Source organism: Sander vitreus, chromosome 8 (assembly GCF_031162955.1).
Source record: "Sander vitreus isolate 19-12246 chromosome 8, sanVit1, whole genome shotgun sequence".
Taxonomy (NCBI): domain Eukaryota; kingdom Metazoa; phylum Chordata; class Actinopteri; order Perciformes; family Percidae; genus Sander; species Sander vitreus.
Window position 1 is genome coordinate 2,944,874 of NC_135862.1, and position 17,398 is coordinate 2,962,271.

At 41.6% G+C, this 17,398-nt stretch overlaps 1 protein-coding gene across 1 annotated transcript; it reads left to right on the forward strand.

Moving 5' to 3' along the window:
- The first annotated feature begins 590 nt into the window (after positions 1 to 590).
- Positions 591 to 12,839, forward strand: LOC144521647 (troponin I, fast skeletal muscle-like). The gene is made up of 6 exons (XM_078256205.1): positions 591 to 665; positions 3,222 to 3,278; positions 8,991 to 9,119; positions 10,408 to 10,497; positions 12,309 to 12,482; positions 12,765 to 12,839. The coding sequence occupies exons 1-6, from the start codon at positions 591 to 593 to the stop codon at positions 12,837 to 12,839; spliced, it is 600 nt and encodes a 199-aa protein (XP_078112331.1).
- The last annotated feature ends 4,559 nt before the right edge of the window (positions 12,840 to 17,398 follow it).

Below are 17,398 nucleotides of genomic sequence, written 5' to 3' on the forward strand. Positions count from 1 at the left end.
AGTCTGTGAAATCGTCGCCCTCTCCTTGCCCCTGGATCGCGTTTCCCTTCACTTATTAACGGACCTCCAGCACCTTACCAACAGCTCTCCCCAAAAAGTCTCCGGCCGACTCCACTCAGCTGCTCTTTATCCAGTTTACAGGCTTCGCTAAAAGACACGAGTTTGTTTCTTTTGCACAATAAAATCAAGACAACGGTAACACAAGAAAATAAAGTAATATAAAATAAAGATTGTGCCGGTGAGATTAAGAAAACTCCTGGGGGCTTATATAAGGAGTCTCCTCTAAGGAAGATGTATAGAAAAAAACAAGTAAATTCACTCTAGGCTGCTTTGCACCTTGACCTCGAGCCAAACAATCCCCCATAAGCTTTTTTTTCCTTGTTATAACGTTGGTGGAGTTAGCGTTATCAGCTGGTTAGCTTAGTGCAGGCGCTAATGGATCCACGTTTGTATCTCGTAAATGACCCCACTAATAATGCCTGGAATGATACCAAACTTCTACAGTAGTACAAATAGTTTCTGTACTTATAAAACGAGGCATTAGGAAGTTTGTAACTACACCAGAAGTATATTTAAATAACACTTGCCTGATGGATACTCCCCTCGGCTGCTACCGCTCCTCTTGGCTGCTACCGCGCTATCAGCGCTATCAGCACTATCGCACAGTACTCATATACTACTACTACATACTTCTGGTGAAGTTACAAACTTCCTAATGCCTTGTTTTATAAGTACAGAAACTATTTGTACTACTGTAGAAGTTTGGTATCATTCCAGGCATTATTAGTGGGGTAATTTACGAGATACAAACGTGGATCCATTAGCGCCTGCTCTAAGCTAACCAGCTGATAACGCTAACTCGACCAACGTTATAACAAGGGAAAAAAGCTTATGGGGGGTTGTTTGGCCGCGAGGTCAAGGTGCAAAGCAGCCTAGAGTGAACCATCACTTTAAGGCTTTCTTCTTCATAAAACGTGTCGGTCATCATCACATTTGTGTATACATTTTTATTCATTTCCATTAGTAAGCTACAGGACGGCGTCTTTCAACACATGAAATGCGTCTCTGTCCCCAGCACATTTCAAACCACACTGACGCCCGTGCAAACAACAACCAATTGAACACATGTAAGCACTGAATGTAGAAAACAAGCATTAGGTTGGCTACATCAACAACAAAGGCATGAAATAAATCACAAGAATATAGAGAACATTTGTACAGTAAACCGTGGAAACCGTTCAGATTATCTCTCAGATTCAGTTTGGATTTACTCAGAATATTTCTTTTTCATTTTTGAAGCTGGTTTGGAAAGTTTAGAAATGCAACGTATGGATGTTTCTGGACGTTTGGTTTGGGAGGAAGAAGCGTTTCAAGATAAAATGACTTAGTAGATATAGTTCTACATATAGTATATAGTATCGGGATTTAGAAAGTTTGGAATGTTTTAAGTTTCTGGAAATTTGAGATTGTTTTGATCTGAGTTTGTAAACTGAAATAAAATGTCTGTTTAGGTATTTTATCAAGTCTAAAAATCTGCCTGTGCTGAAATATTTTCAGGTTGTTTTTGTCCTCATTATTCTGCCAACGGAAACTAAAACCGTGAATTATTTATAGTAAAAAATAAATGAAATCTGAATCTGTGACCCAGCGACTTGTTTAGGCCTGTGTGTGTGTGTGTGTGTGTGTGTCTCTCTCTGTGTGTGTGTCTCTCTCTGTGTGTGTGTCTCTCTCTGTGTGTGTGTCTCTCTCTGTGTGTGTGTGTCTCTGTGTGTGTGTCTCTCTCTGTGTGTGTGTGTGTCTCTCTCTGTGTGTGTGTGTCTCTCTCTGTGTGTGTGTGTGCTCTCTCTGTGTGTGTGTGTCTCTCTGTGTGTGTGTGTGTCTCTGTGTGTGTGTGTGTGTCTCTCTGTGTGTGTGTGTGTCTCTGTGTGTGTGTGTGTCTCTCTCTGTGTGTGTGTGTGTGTGTGTGTGTCTCTCTCTGTGTGTGTCTCTCTCTCTGTGTGTGTGTCTCTCTCTGTGTGTGTGTCTCTCTCTCTGTGTGTGTGTCTCTCTCTCTGTGTGTGTGTCTCTCTCTCTGTGTGTGTGTGTGTCTCTCTCTATGTGTGTGTGTGTGTCTCTCTCTGTGTGTGTGTGTGTCTCTCTGTGTGTGTGTGTGTGTCTCTCTCTCTGTGTGTGTGTGTGTGTGTGTGTGTGTGTGTGTGTGTGCATGCACATTTTAAACTAAAACCTAAAAAATTATTTATAGTGAAAAAAATGTGTCTCTGTGTGTGTGTCTTGTGTGTGTCTCTCTGTGTGTGTGGTGTCGTGTGTGTGTGTCTCTGTGTGTGTGCGCGTGTCTGTGTGTGTGTGTGTTGACTGACTGGTGTTGGCAGCGGTCGAGCTGCCGCAGCACATTTTCTTCTCCATGAAAGCAATTGAGGTGTTAACTCCCGGGGGGGGGTGGGGGGGTATTGGGTGTTGAACACCTGTAAAGGAGCTTATCGCGGGCGTCAGCGCCGACACCCGACCCAAAACGCCAAACTTAGCTCTGTCACCACTCAAGCGGCCACAAACGGATTAATTAGATCACATTTCACACGGAGGAGGGTCGCTCGTATTTAAGCCCGGCGCAGATGATAACGGCGTTTATTCTCAATGACTTCTCCTCCTCTTCTGTTCTTCTCTCTCTGTAACAGGCTGTGAAGAAAAGAAACCGCCATCATGTCTGAGTAAGTCGCTTCTCGATTATTGATTTTTTTTTTTGTGGTTTTAAATAAAAATGTAGAAAAAGGAAAAAAAAGATATAATAGACATATGTATGTAGTGTGTGTGTGTATGTGTGTATATATATATATATATATATATATATATATATATATATATATATATATATATATATATATATATATATATATATATATATATATATATATATATATATATATATATAAAATGTGTGTGTGGGAGCCACTGTTAAAATATTTAATTAAATATTTGATTGCAAGTTAAACTGCATTCAAAGTTTTCTTTTAAGTTCAGAAGTACCAGTACTCGAGTATCCAAAGTACAACAGAAGTGTTTGTGAAGAGTGAGAGCTCAGTTTTGAGAAAAGAGAGACAGAAAGACAGAAGGGTGAAAAGAGACGATGGCAGAGAGAGGGAAAGGGAAAGAATATTTCATACTTTTTATGAATGAATGAATGGACATAGATTCCCTGAAGTGATGGAGGATAACAGAAGTAACAGTTTGTTTCTGATCTTCACAGGAAGAAGATGAACTCGAGCCGCAGGCATCACCTGAAGGTACAACAGCCTGTTGATCTTTTTCTATCCATTGATTGGCTGTCATACAGATAATACAGCTGCTGATTGGTTAACATGTCAGTTTAGACCAGGGATCTTCAACAGGGGGTCCAGGACCCCTAGTGGGGGGGTCCGGGACCCTCAGAGTCAATGCAGGTGGGCCTCCAAATTATAGTACATTTTTTAATTTTCTTTTCTCCAAAATGTTTAAGTCTTAACATGAATGCAACGTATTATTAGCAAATATAAATCCCCACTGATGACAGGCTTACTGGTGTCAGTAGGTAGCCATCCACAGATACAGTTCATCCTTAGGGCGCTGACACACCGGGCCGATAATCGGCCGTCGGACCGTCTGGCGAGGTCGCTGACTCGAGTCTGTTCGGTGTGTTCCGTGTCGTTGTCTGTCAGAGGAGCCGTCGGCCTTCATTTTGGCCGACCTGACATGCTCAGTCAGAGACAGGACAGTCGGGACTCACCCGGAAATCTGACTAAAATCTCTTGAACTGACCTTTGTCGATCTGAAATGAAAGCAGATTCAGCAACTGCACGACCTATTTCTCGCTTAAAATGTTTCCAGAAACACGTTTCGGTGAAAGACCAACGTGACGCGTTCGTCCAATCATTTTCATTTTCTGGGAAACAATCAGACTGTTAATGGAAACAATACAGATTAGCGCCGCCTGCTGGTATGGAGACGTATTACGTTTCACGCACGCACAGAGCGTACGCTCAAGTCGGCGTCTCTTTGGTGTGTTCTGAGGCACTTTTTGGACCTCGGGGACCCGACTGATCAGTCCGACTCTGCCGACGGTCGGCCGTCTGGTTGGTGTGTAACTACCTTTTAGTGTGTATGTTTAACATTAAAACATGATTATAAAATCAGGCCAACAATTATTAGGCTATGTTAATAGCTTAGTATTCTATGCAAGAATGTATAAAGGCTTTAGACCGCCCTAAAAGTTATTGTAGGCCCAGTTCAATATGTCCCTGCTCTGTCTCTCTTTCAGTTAAGGGGTCATTTCATTTCATTTTTTCATTCATTATACAGGGAAGTTAAAAGTAACATGAAGTTACAATATAAACGGGCCTGAAACTGGTTTCCAGCAGGTTCCTGTTCTGCAGAAACACAAAACATTGAACACAACTTACAGTACAAGGACAGAAAACATTTGTACAGGACATCTGCATGGACTAGACAGATACAGACAGCTAAAACAACAATACAGTTACGTCACATGAGGACAAGAACTTTGGTACAGGACATTAGTATGGGCTCGACAGATACAGACAACTAAAAACAGCAATAGACAGTGTCAAACAAGACTGGACAATACATGAACAATCAAAAGTGTAACTGTTGAGGGAACAGTTTGTGTGCCTTTTTGAAATGTGTGATGGATGGTAGTGCTCTGATGTGATGGGGGATGTCATTCCAAATGTTGGTAGGTGTATCTATAAAAAAATTATATCTGACCATAGTTGTTTTTGTATGAGGGAACTGGAATGAATGCCTGTGAGACTGACCTAGTGAGGCGTACTGGTCTCATATGGTGCGTTGGGAGAAGTGCAGCAAGTGCTGGCAAGGTCCTTGATTTAAAAAAAACATTGAAGACTCCTGGTTTAGACAGTTGAGACCTGGGTCTCCAACAAGTAGCTCGCCAAACTGAGATACAAAACGACCATGATATTAAAAGTGAGGTAGCTGACTTTGTGGGCCATAGAAGTGTAATGTGGTTAGGGTTAATTGTGATGGTGTCATTGGACTATAATTATTGGTGCATCAATATGGTCACACGCTAACGTTGCTGCTGGTAAAGGTGAGGCTTTTACATACTGCTGGGTGGTTTCATCTGTCTGTTCGTCACAGCTGTGGCAGTTTAAATCCCAGTTTGAGTCGCCACCTGCTGGAGGAAACTGTCAAACACACAAACACACAAAGTGCTTCATAGTGTTGTCCTCGGGGTCAAATCTGACCCGTTTTCAAAAGGTTTTTATATCACAAATATGGGTTTCTTTCATCCAAATTGCCCGAGATTAACATGGATGCATAAAACATTCATCGCATGTAAAGTTGATGTTTAAATGGTTTCAAAACAGTATATCCTGACTAAACTCTGACAGAAACTGTGATCCACTCAACATCTTCTGATCTTAACTGTTAGTCAAAAATAATTCATAATTTCTGCTTTTTTTTTTTTTTTAAACAAAAAAATGTCGGTATAATGTCACATACATTTGGTTTATTGACCATGAATATACAAAGCTTTGAAAATGGTCATAATGGTCTTAAAGTCTTACATTTGACTTGGTGAAACCTGCAGAAACCCTGGATAAGCACATAAGAAGATGGGTCCAGACTAGTTTAATGATAGCCAGATTATTTTAAGGATGAAAGAATGAAGGGGGTGGGCTTGTGAGATGGCTGGGGGGGGGGGGCAGCGTTTGGAAAACTGTCATATAAAGGGTTTGGCAGATTGGATGTCTGTACTAGAAAATGGAGAAAGTAGCTGAACTTTCTGGAGGAAAAGCAGAAAATGAAATGGTTTTTCTTGAAAAGTTTCGGATTTTGGAAAGTTTTGGAGTCGGTGAGTGTTTGACACAACGTGAGGTCGTATTTATTTTCACAAGTGTTTGCTGTCTGCAGCAGCGTCCTGATCTTTTAGGGCTTCTTCTGTTTGGAATATGCTCCCCTTTAGCATCAGACACCTCAAAAATAGACTCTCTTTTAAAAAGATATGTTTGTGTGGGTTTTTTTAATAGATAAATAAATAAATAAATAAATAAATAAATAAATAAATAAATAAATAAATAAATAAATAAATATATATATATATATATATATATATATATATATATATATATATATATATATATATATATATATATATATATAATATGAGGTGTTTAGATACCAGTATCGGAAATGTCTCCCATACTACCTGAACAATTCTAACGTACTTTTACATCTGTAGTCTGATAACCAAACATACTGTATGGAATACCTTAAACCTGAAGTTAATACAAATCTTAACCTCATGTTCATTTCAGACTTATTATGAGTAATGCAAAGTTTGTTAACATTAAAGTGTTCATATTCTGCTCATTTTCAGGTCCATAATTGTATTTAGAGGTTATATCAGAATAGGTTTACATGGTTTAGTTTTCAAAAAACACCATATTTTTGTTGTACTGCACATTGCTGCAGCTCCTCTTTTCACCCTGTGTGTTGAGCTCTCTGTTTTAGCTACAGAGTGAGACCTCTCACTTCTGTTCCATCTTTGTTGGGAGTCGCACATGTGCAGTAGCTAGGTAAGGACTACTAGCCAGTCAGAAGCAGAGTATGAGGGCGTGCCCTGACAGTACCTAGGTAAGGACTACTAGCCAGTCAGAAGCAGAGTATGAGGGCGTGCCCTGACAGTACCTAGGTAAGGACTACTAGCCAGTCAGAAGCAGAGTATGAGGGCGTGTCATGACAGTACCTAGGTAAGGACTACTAGCCAGTCAGAAGCAGAGTATGAGGGCGTGTCCTGACAGTACCTAGGTAAGGACTACTAGCCAGTCAGAAGCAGAGTATGAGGGCGTGTCATGCTAGCAGCTAGGAACGTGTGTTCCAAAGTGACCACGTTTGTCTCTGAAGTAAAGGCTGGACTACAATAGACTACAATCTGTTGGAGATGGTAAGTCCCTTTGGGGGGGGGACTTTGGGCTTTTTCACTTTGTAAACCTATAACGTGCACAAAAAAATATATATAACACAATAAAGGAAAGGGGGGGAAAAAGCCAAAAAGCAGAATATGAGCACTTTAAACTTACAACATATGACTCTTGTCTTTCAAAAGCCGAGGCTGAAGGCCTAATTTGAATCCCCCTCAAATAAAAATGATCTAAACCAAACCGAAGACCTAATCTTGTTAAAAGCTCCACTTCTGTGAATGTGTTAACTGGCATGCGGCATGTAACAATGTAACGTCTAATGTATCGACAATCCATGCAACTAACTTTATGCACTCCTAGCAAAATGTTTGAGGTGTCCGTGCGTGCGTGGGTTTTGACTAAAAAAGGTGGTACATGATCTTGGTAAACAATTTGACAACATTGTTGTAAATATTATCGGTGTCTCAAAAAGCGTGCTCGTTAAGCTGCCAGCAGACGAGCTAATCCAGCACAGATTAGTGCATACAAAGTCACCAAAATGAAGTATTTGAACCTCATAATTAAATACAAAATGAGGGAAAAACTGCAGAAAGGTCTGTTTTTTGAATACATTAACGTATGTTAATGTCTACTAGGCCTGTTGGAGCAAAACCTTTACTATGCTGCTGTTTAGGCTGTTCTCGAACTTCACTGATATAACATGTATCTCTTATGTAAGATATCTTATGCATCACTAGGGACATTTTGGGCTTTTTAGTGTTCCAGTTCCAGTTTTGGCTGTGTTAATGCATACGGCATACTTTTTTCTTTTTTTTTTTTTGTCGAATTGTGGAAGTGTGTGAACCTCAGCTCCTATAATAAACTGTATAACCAAAATACAGACACCCAGACCCTTGACGACACATTTTAAATATTCTATTACATCAGGGTTTGAATCTACAGCCATGGCTCCAAAATTGTAGTTCTTACTATTTTCCACTAGAAGGAGCCATTTTCTAATGTTTGGCCTACGGGGCGAATGAATGTTGTTTCCCTGGTTTCCACTCAGGTTATTGCTGCCGTATTATTATTATTATTATTATTATTATTACATCAGTCTTTGAACCTGTACAGTTTTTGGTGAAAGTAGCATTAATCTATAGCCTGACGTGGTCAGACTCAGATTCTAGTCAGAATCTGAGTCTGATGCTGCTCCATTGGGCTGAGATTATGGGGTGGGTTTCAACCAAACCAGGAAAGAAAAACGCCTCTGCACTCAATTGGATAGACCTACAACCAATCAGAGCAACGGATAGACCTACAACCAATCAGAGCAACAGATAGACCTGCAACCAATCAGAGCAACGGATAGACCTGCAACCAATCCGAGCCACAGATAGACCTGCAACCAATCAGAGCTACGGATAGACCTGCAACCAATCCGAGCCACAGATAGACCTGCAACCAATCCGAGCAATGGAGTATGTGATGTATGTTGAGCGACGCAGTTGTCAACAGAACTCAACTGCACGCACGCTGGAAGAAGTAGAAGAAGATGAGCGTAAACGATCTTTGCCGTGGTTGTAAAAAGAATTTAGGGATACACGGAGTACTTACCAACACGATCTTCATTTTTGAGAGAAATGGTAAAGGTGAACGCATATACGAACAAGTTCTCCGTTTAGGATTAGAACTCCACAATACAGCAAACTAATCTTATCGCATTGGTCCATCATCGAACAGCTCTGGTTGGAGCATAGTTGCTCCACAACGGATCAAGTCCAGACCCAACTTCCCGACCTCAAATGTTGTGGGCGGGGCTAAGTTCGGCTGGCATCCAGGCTAATTAATATACATGCCAAATTTCAAAATACAAAATACATCTTTTGATCATCTCTTTGCGTGTGAATCAAATGAACATTTTGTGCAGACATCATGTTCACATGGAGAGAAAACATCCTCCAGATGACCTGAAACCTGAAGAAAAACTGAATGAAACCATTTAATGAAAGGTGGATTGATTTATTTATTTTCTTCTGTTGACTTCTTCTGTTGATTGTTGGATGTTTCCTGCAGAGTCTGATCCTGTCGATCGCTGCAGGCTGGCTGGAGCAGGAGAAGAAGGACCTCGTCGCGGCCAAGGCGGCCTACATGTCCGAAAACTGTCCCGCCCCGTCCATGAGCGGAGACCACGCCGCCCTCATGGTGAGAGACGATGAACGTTTTAAACTTATGTGCTTGAATCTGAATCAGAAAGCGATTTATTGCCAAGTAAGTAACACTTACTAAGAATTTGCCTTGGTTGATGGTGCATACACAGAAACAATAACATAAAATAAACAAATACAGAAACAAATAACCCATACATCAGAATCAGAATCAGTTTTATTGGCCAAGTATACTTGCATACACAAGGAATTTGACCTCGGTAGGTGTTAACGCTCTATACATTCAACAAATAGACATGTAGTAGTAAACATTCAGTAGACAAACGGTAATATAGACACATACTGTACAATACGGTTGTACAATATTGACAACAATGTACATATAGGCACATAACATAATATACAAATGAGACATAATACCAAGACAAGTATACATGGAGTGAGATGTAAAGTGCAAAAAGTTATAGTGCAAAGTAGTGTGCAAGATGCATATTGGAATAAGCGCACGCACACACACACACACACACACACACACACATACATACACATATAACTGTTTAACATTAGGAAAGTCTGTATGGGTTAATGCAGGATGTGCAGGATTTGAGGGATGTGAAGAAAATGAGAAGCTTCATCAATCCTTCATCAGAATCCTGTTGGTTGACTTCATAGGCGTAGATTTCGGGGAGGATTCAGGGAATATGGAATATGTCCCTCCCCCCAAATATATAGAAGAGATAGATTTGTCCCCCTCAAAAAATACAATCCCCAAAAGAGGTAAAAAAAAAAATCATTCAGGGGGCTCAAAACTAGAGATGGCCCGATACCATTTTTTCCTTCCCGATACCTGAACTTACGTAACGGCCGATACCGAGTACGGCTCTAATACCAGTGTGTCATTATTTTTTTTTTTAAGGCCACAGGTCGGAGTCGAACCCACAGCCACTGCGTCAAGGAGTAAACCTCTATATATGGGCATGCAGTCTACCCTGTGAGCTACCCAGGCGCCCTATATTTTGGTGTGTTTTAACAGCTGAATGCTACTATCCCTGCATAGATGTGATGTCATTTCTATCTTTGTTGCACAGTTAAACTCTTTGTAAAACATGAACAAAAATGAATGCCAGAGAACTTTCTTTTACTATCCCGCTCGAAAGTCGGGTCAGTACAGAAAAAGAACAAAGTGCATTAACTCTTTTAGGCGGTATCGGAACATCTCTACTCAAAACGTATGCAGTACCAGTGAAGGGTTTGGACATGCTTTCATATGGGAAAGAATGTCCAAACAGTCAGTCAGTAAGCATCCCATCTGTTCGTGTCTTTAGGAAACCTGCAAGAAGCTGCACGCCCTCGTCGACAAAGTGGATGAAGAGAGGTACGACCTGGAGTCCAAAGTGGGCAAAGCTGATAAAGAGGTACACGTCTTCCTGATGTTTGAGCTTTTATCTTAAGGTACTTTATTGTCACATACACATACATGTAGCGAAGTTCATTCTCTGCATTTAACCCATCCCTCAAGGGAGCAGTGGGCAGCCATTTACAGCACCCGGGGACCAACTCCAGATCTGAGCCAGTGCCTTGATCAAGGGCACTGACCGGAGAACCTAGTACATGTTTTTTGATGGTGGGGGAAACCGGAGTAGCTAGAGGAAATCCACGCAAACATGGGGAGAACATACAAACTCCCCACAGAAAGGCCTGGAAAGACCTGGATTCGAACCCTGTATCTTCTTGCTGTGAGGCCACAGTGCTAACACAGCAAGAAGGTACCGGGTTGGAACCCTAGTCGTCCCGGGGCTTTCTTTGTGGAGTTTGCATGTTCTCCCCCGTGTCTGCGTGGCTTTTCTTCTTTAAGTGCATCACCCAGGTGGGTGCTACACATTGGTGGTGGTAGAGAGTTGGGGGGGTGTGAATGGTTGGAACGATTTGAATCGATTCGATATCACAATGCATCGCGATGCGTCACATCTTCAATATTATTATATATGCTAGACATGGTTTTCATTGACAAATTCAAGCAGAGTATCTGCTCTAAACAAAGACACCTCCTGAATATAGCGGACAATGGACAAAAGTCAAAAACAAACAAAGCAGCGAGTGGAAAATCAACAAGTAACATCAGTAGGCAATAATCGATTATGGTCTGTCATTGTGTCGATGCAAGATCGCCCAGGTCTGCATCGCGATGCAATGATTCATTTCAACACCCCTAGAAGAGAGTCGTCCCCTCCCCCCCCCAAAGCGCTTTGAGTGTCTACGATAATGTATTTTTATTTAAATGAGACAGCTGCGAAAAGTCACTCGGACTGAACGTGTATTGTTGTTGTTGTTCCCGTAACAAATCTGCTGAAAGAAATTATTTTTCTTTTGACAGATTTAGCTCCTGTACGTCCGTGAACTTTTTTGGACGTTTGTTTTCACCATCTTTTCTTGCCTTTTTTCAATGTTTCCTTTGGACGTTTTGGTTGCTTTTTTCAACGTTTTGTTCAGGTATATGCAAATACCCTTAAAGGGAGTATTCAAGAAGATATCTACATCCCCTGAAGGCGCTGACACACCAAGCCGATGATCGGCCGTTGGACAGTCTGGCGAGGTCGGTGACTCGAGTCTGTTCTTAGTGCTCCGTGCCGTCGTCCGTCCGAGGGGCCGTCGTCCTTCATTTTGGCCGATTTGACATGTATAATCGACGGGGCGGGCACTGCCGGCAGTCAGACTCAAATGACCCATCTGATTGGTGGAGAGCTAACCCGGAAACGGGGAGCGGGATGAGCGTGACTAGAGTCTCTCAAAATCTGACGAAAATCTTTTAAACTGACCTTTGTTGATCTGAAATGAAGACAGATTCAGCAACTGTACGGCCTATTTCTCTCCTAAAATGTTTTCAGAAACACGTTTCGGTGAACTATTTTAGGACAATATGAGATCGTATTCTCAACGAGCCGCCATGACAGTCTGGCTTTGACTTTCCGGAGAAACCAGACCCACGTGACGCGTTCGTCCAATCAGCTGCTGGTTTTCATTTTTGGGCGACAATACAGATTAGCGCCGCCTGCTGTTATGGAGACGTATTACGTCTCGTCTCTTTGGTGTGTTCAGAGGCACTTTTTTGACCATTTCGGGGGAGACTGATCAGCCCAACTGCCTTTTCTGCCGAGGGTCGGCCGTCTGGTCGGTGTGTCTGCAGCTTTAGACATCAGAGGGTTAACATAGCGACTTATCCTCTTAGATTCAAGACCTGAAGATCAAAGTTGTGGATCTGGCTGGAGTGAAGAAACCCGCTCTGAAGAGAGTGCGTCTGTCGGCCGACGCCATGCTGAAGGCTCTGCTGGGCTCCAAACACACGGTCAACATGGACCTCAGGGCCAACCTGAAGCAGGTCAAGAAGGAGGTCAAAGAGGAGGTGAGGCACGCTTACCTAGATTTTTTTAATCTATTTTTAAGACGTTTTTTAAACTACAGTTAGCCTACAGAGGGGCAGCTCGGTTGGAAACTTAGACGTAGTCATATTTTCAAATCTCCAGTTAGCTTTTAAAAGGTAACTTTAACTTCTACCAAAGTCATTTTCTGGTAAGATACTTGTACTTTTACTCAAGTATTGCGTTTAAGTTCTTCATACGAGACTTCTTAACTTCATGTTGGACACGAGAGCGGCATCACTGTGTTGAATCTGTTCATCCTGCAGGCGGTAGATGCTGGCGACTGGCGTAAGAACATTGAGGACAAAGCCGACAGGAAGAAGATGTTCGAGACTACTTAAAGACGTGACCTCCGCTACTGTAGTTGCTCTTTGGCTGGCACTTTTTATGTAACTTTTTAATTGAACTGAAATAACGTTTGTTTCATTAAATCTGCAACTTTCAGCTTCAGTGTGTGATTGTTCTTTTGTAAAGCGAGCGGTTTAGATGAGGAATAGCTTCTGAATTTCACAGTTCGCTCTCGAATATCAGTCTACGTTTATATTGCTACGTTTTGATTTTTTTAAGCGGAGTTTTGAGCCAAAAGTTATATCTGTGCACACAAGTGTTTTTAGCTCTAGTAGAAGAACTAATCTCTGTTTAAACTAACACGCCCAAACCCAAATATCTCATCAACATTCTGGACGTCGTGGCCGAGAAGAACCAGTCAGGAGGAGAAACATTGGCGTCAGTGTCGCGGCCGTTGAGACTGCAACACAACCCCGCAGATTCCAAACCAAAACGGGTCAGAAGTGTTTCCAAATGTCTCCGGTTTAGGGGCTCGGAAACACCAGAGCAGGGGGAATGAGAGGGGGGAAACACCAGAGCAGGGGGAATGAGAGGGGAAACGCCAGAGCAGGGGGAATGAGAGGGGACACGCCAGAGCAGGGGGAATGAGAGGGGGGGAACACCAGAGCAGGGGGAATGAGAGGGGGGGAACACCAGAGCAGGGGGAATGAGGGGGGGGGAACACCAGAGCAGGGGGAATGAGAGGGGACACGCCAGAGCAGGGGGAATGAGAGGGGGGAAACGCTAGAGCAGGGGAAAGGAGGGGGAAATGTAGCAGAAGATATTCCTTTTTAAACCAAAACGTAGCAATGTAAAAATTGTAGCCTCAGACTTTTATTGTGTAGGAGACTCTCTGTTTCCTTCTGTACTGAAGTTCACTTTTGACAACTTCCTGCTTCGTAGTGTTTTTGTAATAAACGTGTTTCGTCGTGAGGTATTCTGTCTTTCACTCAGTGAAGCTCATGACCCACCTTGATCAAATTTAAATGGTCTCAACGTCCACGAGATCGACATTTAGCTTGTTTGTTTGTTTTTATCTTAAAATAAAACTGGCCTTAAAAACAGAATTAAAGCCAGTTTTTCTTTTGTTTTTTTACGTTCAGAGACTTAGGGCCCTTTCACACCTGAAGGTCGGTGGACTCGGTGCGATTCGGGGGTGAAGTTGCAACTTGTTGCATTTTTTTATTTGATCTGAAATTTAAAAAATTTGGAAAAATCTGTATTTTAAGGAAGAACATTTATTTATTTACGATACATTATTCATTCACAAAGAAAATTGGTGTCCTTAAAGGTCAGATTTTTCTTAATTTTTGTAATTGAGGCATTAAGATCAGTTTCAAAAAAATGTTTTTTTTTTTTTTTATCCCTCGTTTTAGTCACCTTTAGCATGGGTTCCTAAACTCATGAGCACCGCTGTATAGCAGTTTTCAGCGGTGATCCAGAATAAAAATGTTAATGTTAGTGTTTTTCTGCTGGAGTTTTATTTTATTTTGTTTAAGATCTGCAGAAATATCTGCGTCCGCAGCTTCCTTGTAGCCCTGGTTTTAAATAACTTATTAAATGTTTAAATAGGGGTGTTGTCGCCTGCTACGACCACACGGTGTCAGCAGAGCACTTCCTGTTTCACAGCTTCTGTCTTCTTACTGCTCAGAGTTTTAAATCTGCAAAACCTCTCAGGACAGGTTATGTTTACGTTGGACAGAAGACAAATTCTTTAAATCATTTAAACATGTTTGGACTCAGTATGAGATTACTGTTTTGAAAAACAATGAGATTATTGTCTTTTAGTCGTTATTTCGAGAAGATTTGTCATTAAAATACCTTAACTGAGGATTTGTTTTTTTTCTTCACTTTGGCGTAAAAGGGCTTCCGTACTTTCTAGCATTTGATTAGAAACTTTTGCCCAAATAATTTGCATTTTAATGTCATTTATAATCTCAGACAATATGATTACTGTTGTTAATGTAGTTTATGTCTAATGTCTGATTGTCAAACCTCTTAATCAACTCAACTAAAGTTATATATATTTATTTTAAAGCTGTTTTTCTGTATAATTTGGATATTTACTGCCTTGTTCCTCCACTGATAAAAACACGATGACTTCCTAATCGACTTCACTGTTCAGTCAAACAAAAGGTGAGCCACATCCGTTTTTATATTTGTAATTGTGTGTTTATTTCCGAGGTTTTATGTGCATACTTCTTCATTTAACAGTTACATATGAAGGGGAAGTTATTGATCTTTATCTCTGTCCTCAGTGTGTGTTCAGATGCTGTTCCTGAATCCAGAATGAGCAGCTGCAGCAGCAACAAATACAGTAAGGTGTGTCTCTAAAATCTCCCTGACAACAAAAATTTAAGGTTTTGGGTCCTATCCTGCACCCGGCGCAGCACAAAGCCCGACGCAAGTGTCTTTGCTAGTTTAAGACCGACGCAGTTGTCAGTTTCCCGTCCAGCGCCCACGTTGTTTAAATAGCAAATGCACCTGCGCCCATCTGTGGCCCATGGACGTGCTGGTCTTACAGGGAGGTGTGTTCAGGTGCATTCGGGGCGTGCTGGTCTTACAGGGAGGTGTGTTCAGGTGTATTCTGGGCGTGCCGGTCTTACAGGGAGGTGTGTTCAGGTGCATTCTGGGACGTGCTGGTCTTACAGGGAGGTGTGTTCAGGTGCATTCTGGGCGTGCCGGTCTTACAGGGAGGTGTGTTCAGATGCATTCTGGGCGTGCCGGTCTTACAGGGAGGTGTGTTCAGATGCATTCTGGGCGTGCCGGTCTTACAGGGAGGTGTGTTCAGGTGCATTCTGGGCGTGCTGGTCTTACAGGGAGGTGTGTTCAGGTGCATTCTGGGCGTGCTGGTCTTACAGGGAGGTGTGTTCAGGTGCATTCTGGGCGTGCTGGTCTTACAGGGAGGTGTGTTCAGGTGCATTCTGCGCGTGCTGGTCTTACAGGGAGGTGTGTTCAGGTGCATTCTGGGCGTATTGTTATCTTGAGGCAGTGGGAAGTGATCGCACCATTGACCAACAAAAACCTGGTCTAAAGTCAATAACGCAGCATTTCATTGTTATTTTAACAGAGCATTAGTAAAATGCTCCTAGGCTCGTGCACAGCGCGTGCACACTATGCTTGTTACACACACAGGGACGCACAGCAGCACACACACATGCAGAAGATTACAAATACAAATATTACGGTGCAAATCCTCCATCATAACAGCGATGCTCCAAGGTCCAAACACGCCTGTCTTTTAAAGGGAATGGGAGATGATCTCTGATTGGTTGATTGCATGTTACGCCCAAAACACACCTCTGATTAATGAAGACACTAAGTACAACCCTTTAGAACCATGCGCCCGGCGCACGGACCCTTTTTTCCCGCCGTTAAACTAGCAGAAGTGGATTTGGACACGTCCTAAACACACCTGCTCCACGAGCTTCATGCCGTGCGCTTGGATAGTTTTTTCAATAGAGAAAATATGCAATTTGACATCATTTTGGACCAATATTATCACCATATCTGTGTGTAACACTTTGGAAAAGCTAGAACAGATAATTAACACTCAAAAAGCTTAAAGACAAAACTTGCTAAAGAAGTCCAACTACAATCATTAGACCTGACTGGTCTTTTAGTGAGTTTGATGCTATATTCAACGTTTTTGGGGGTTTTCTGGCTGTTTTTTTTGGGCACATTCATTCAGCTTAGGTGCTGACAAAAACGGCTCGGGTGCTCAGTTGTGGAAGAAGTACTCAGATCCTTTACTTCAGTAAAAGTAATAATACCACACTGTAACAATACTCTGTTACAAGTAAAAGCCCTGCATTGAAAATGTTACTGAACCCTCTGAGGACTAAAGACGCACCGGCGAGTCAAAGCGATGTTTGACAACACTCCTACTTAAAAAGCAATATTACAAAATGTCATTTTAAGACATTTATTCACTATTTTATTCTTATATTTCGCTACTTTTGTGAACCCAAGAATGTAAACTCATTTCAAACACCAAAAACAATTGAGTGTAGGTTTGTTTTCACAAGAGATTTGAGAATTATTTCCACTTTAGGGACCAAATCAGCCCTTTATACATCCCTCGGAACAATACAGAAAGCTGAGTTTGTACTGAACATTTTGATATGAAAAACACGGGGATTGGAGTGCGGATCGGGCCACATTTTTCTGTCCGAGCCCGGCCCGCGTCCGACAGAGCAGTAACCGAACCCGACCCGAGCCCGACATTACATTACGATACATTAACATCAGAAATATGGGTTTCTATCAACCAAATTGTCCAAAAATAACACGGAAATAATGATTATTTTTGGGTGTTTTATTCAGTTTTATCGCATTTAAAAAAATATTTAAATGGTTTCAAAATCATATCCTGACTAACATTTCTGTGAATAAGTCTGATCCAAACATCCTCTGATCTTAACTAATAGTCCAAATAATTTATAATGTCTGCTTTTTTTTTAACTCAAACATTTGGTATAATGTCATGTAAGTTGGGTTTATTGACCATAAATTTACAATTTTTAAGTGTTGAAAAAAGTGACAAAAACGTTAAAAAAAAGCACCAAAAAAA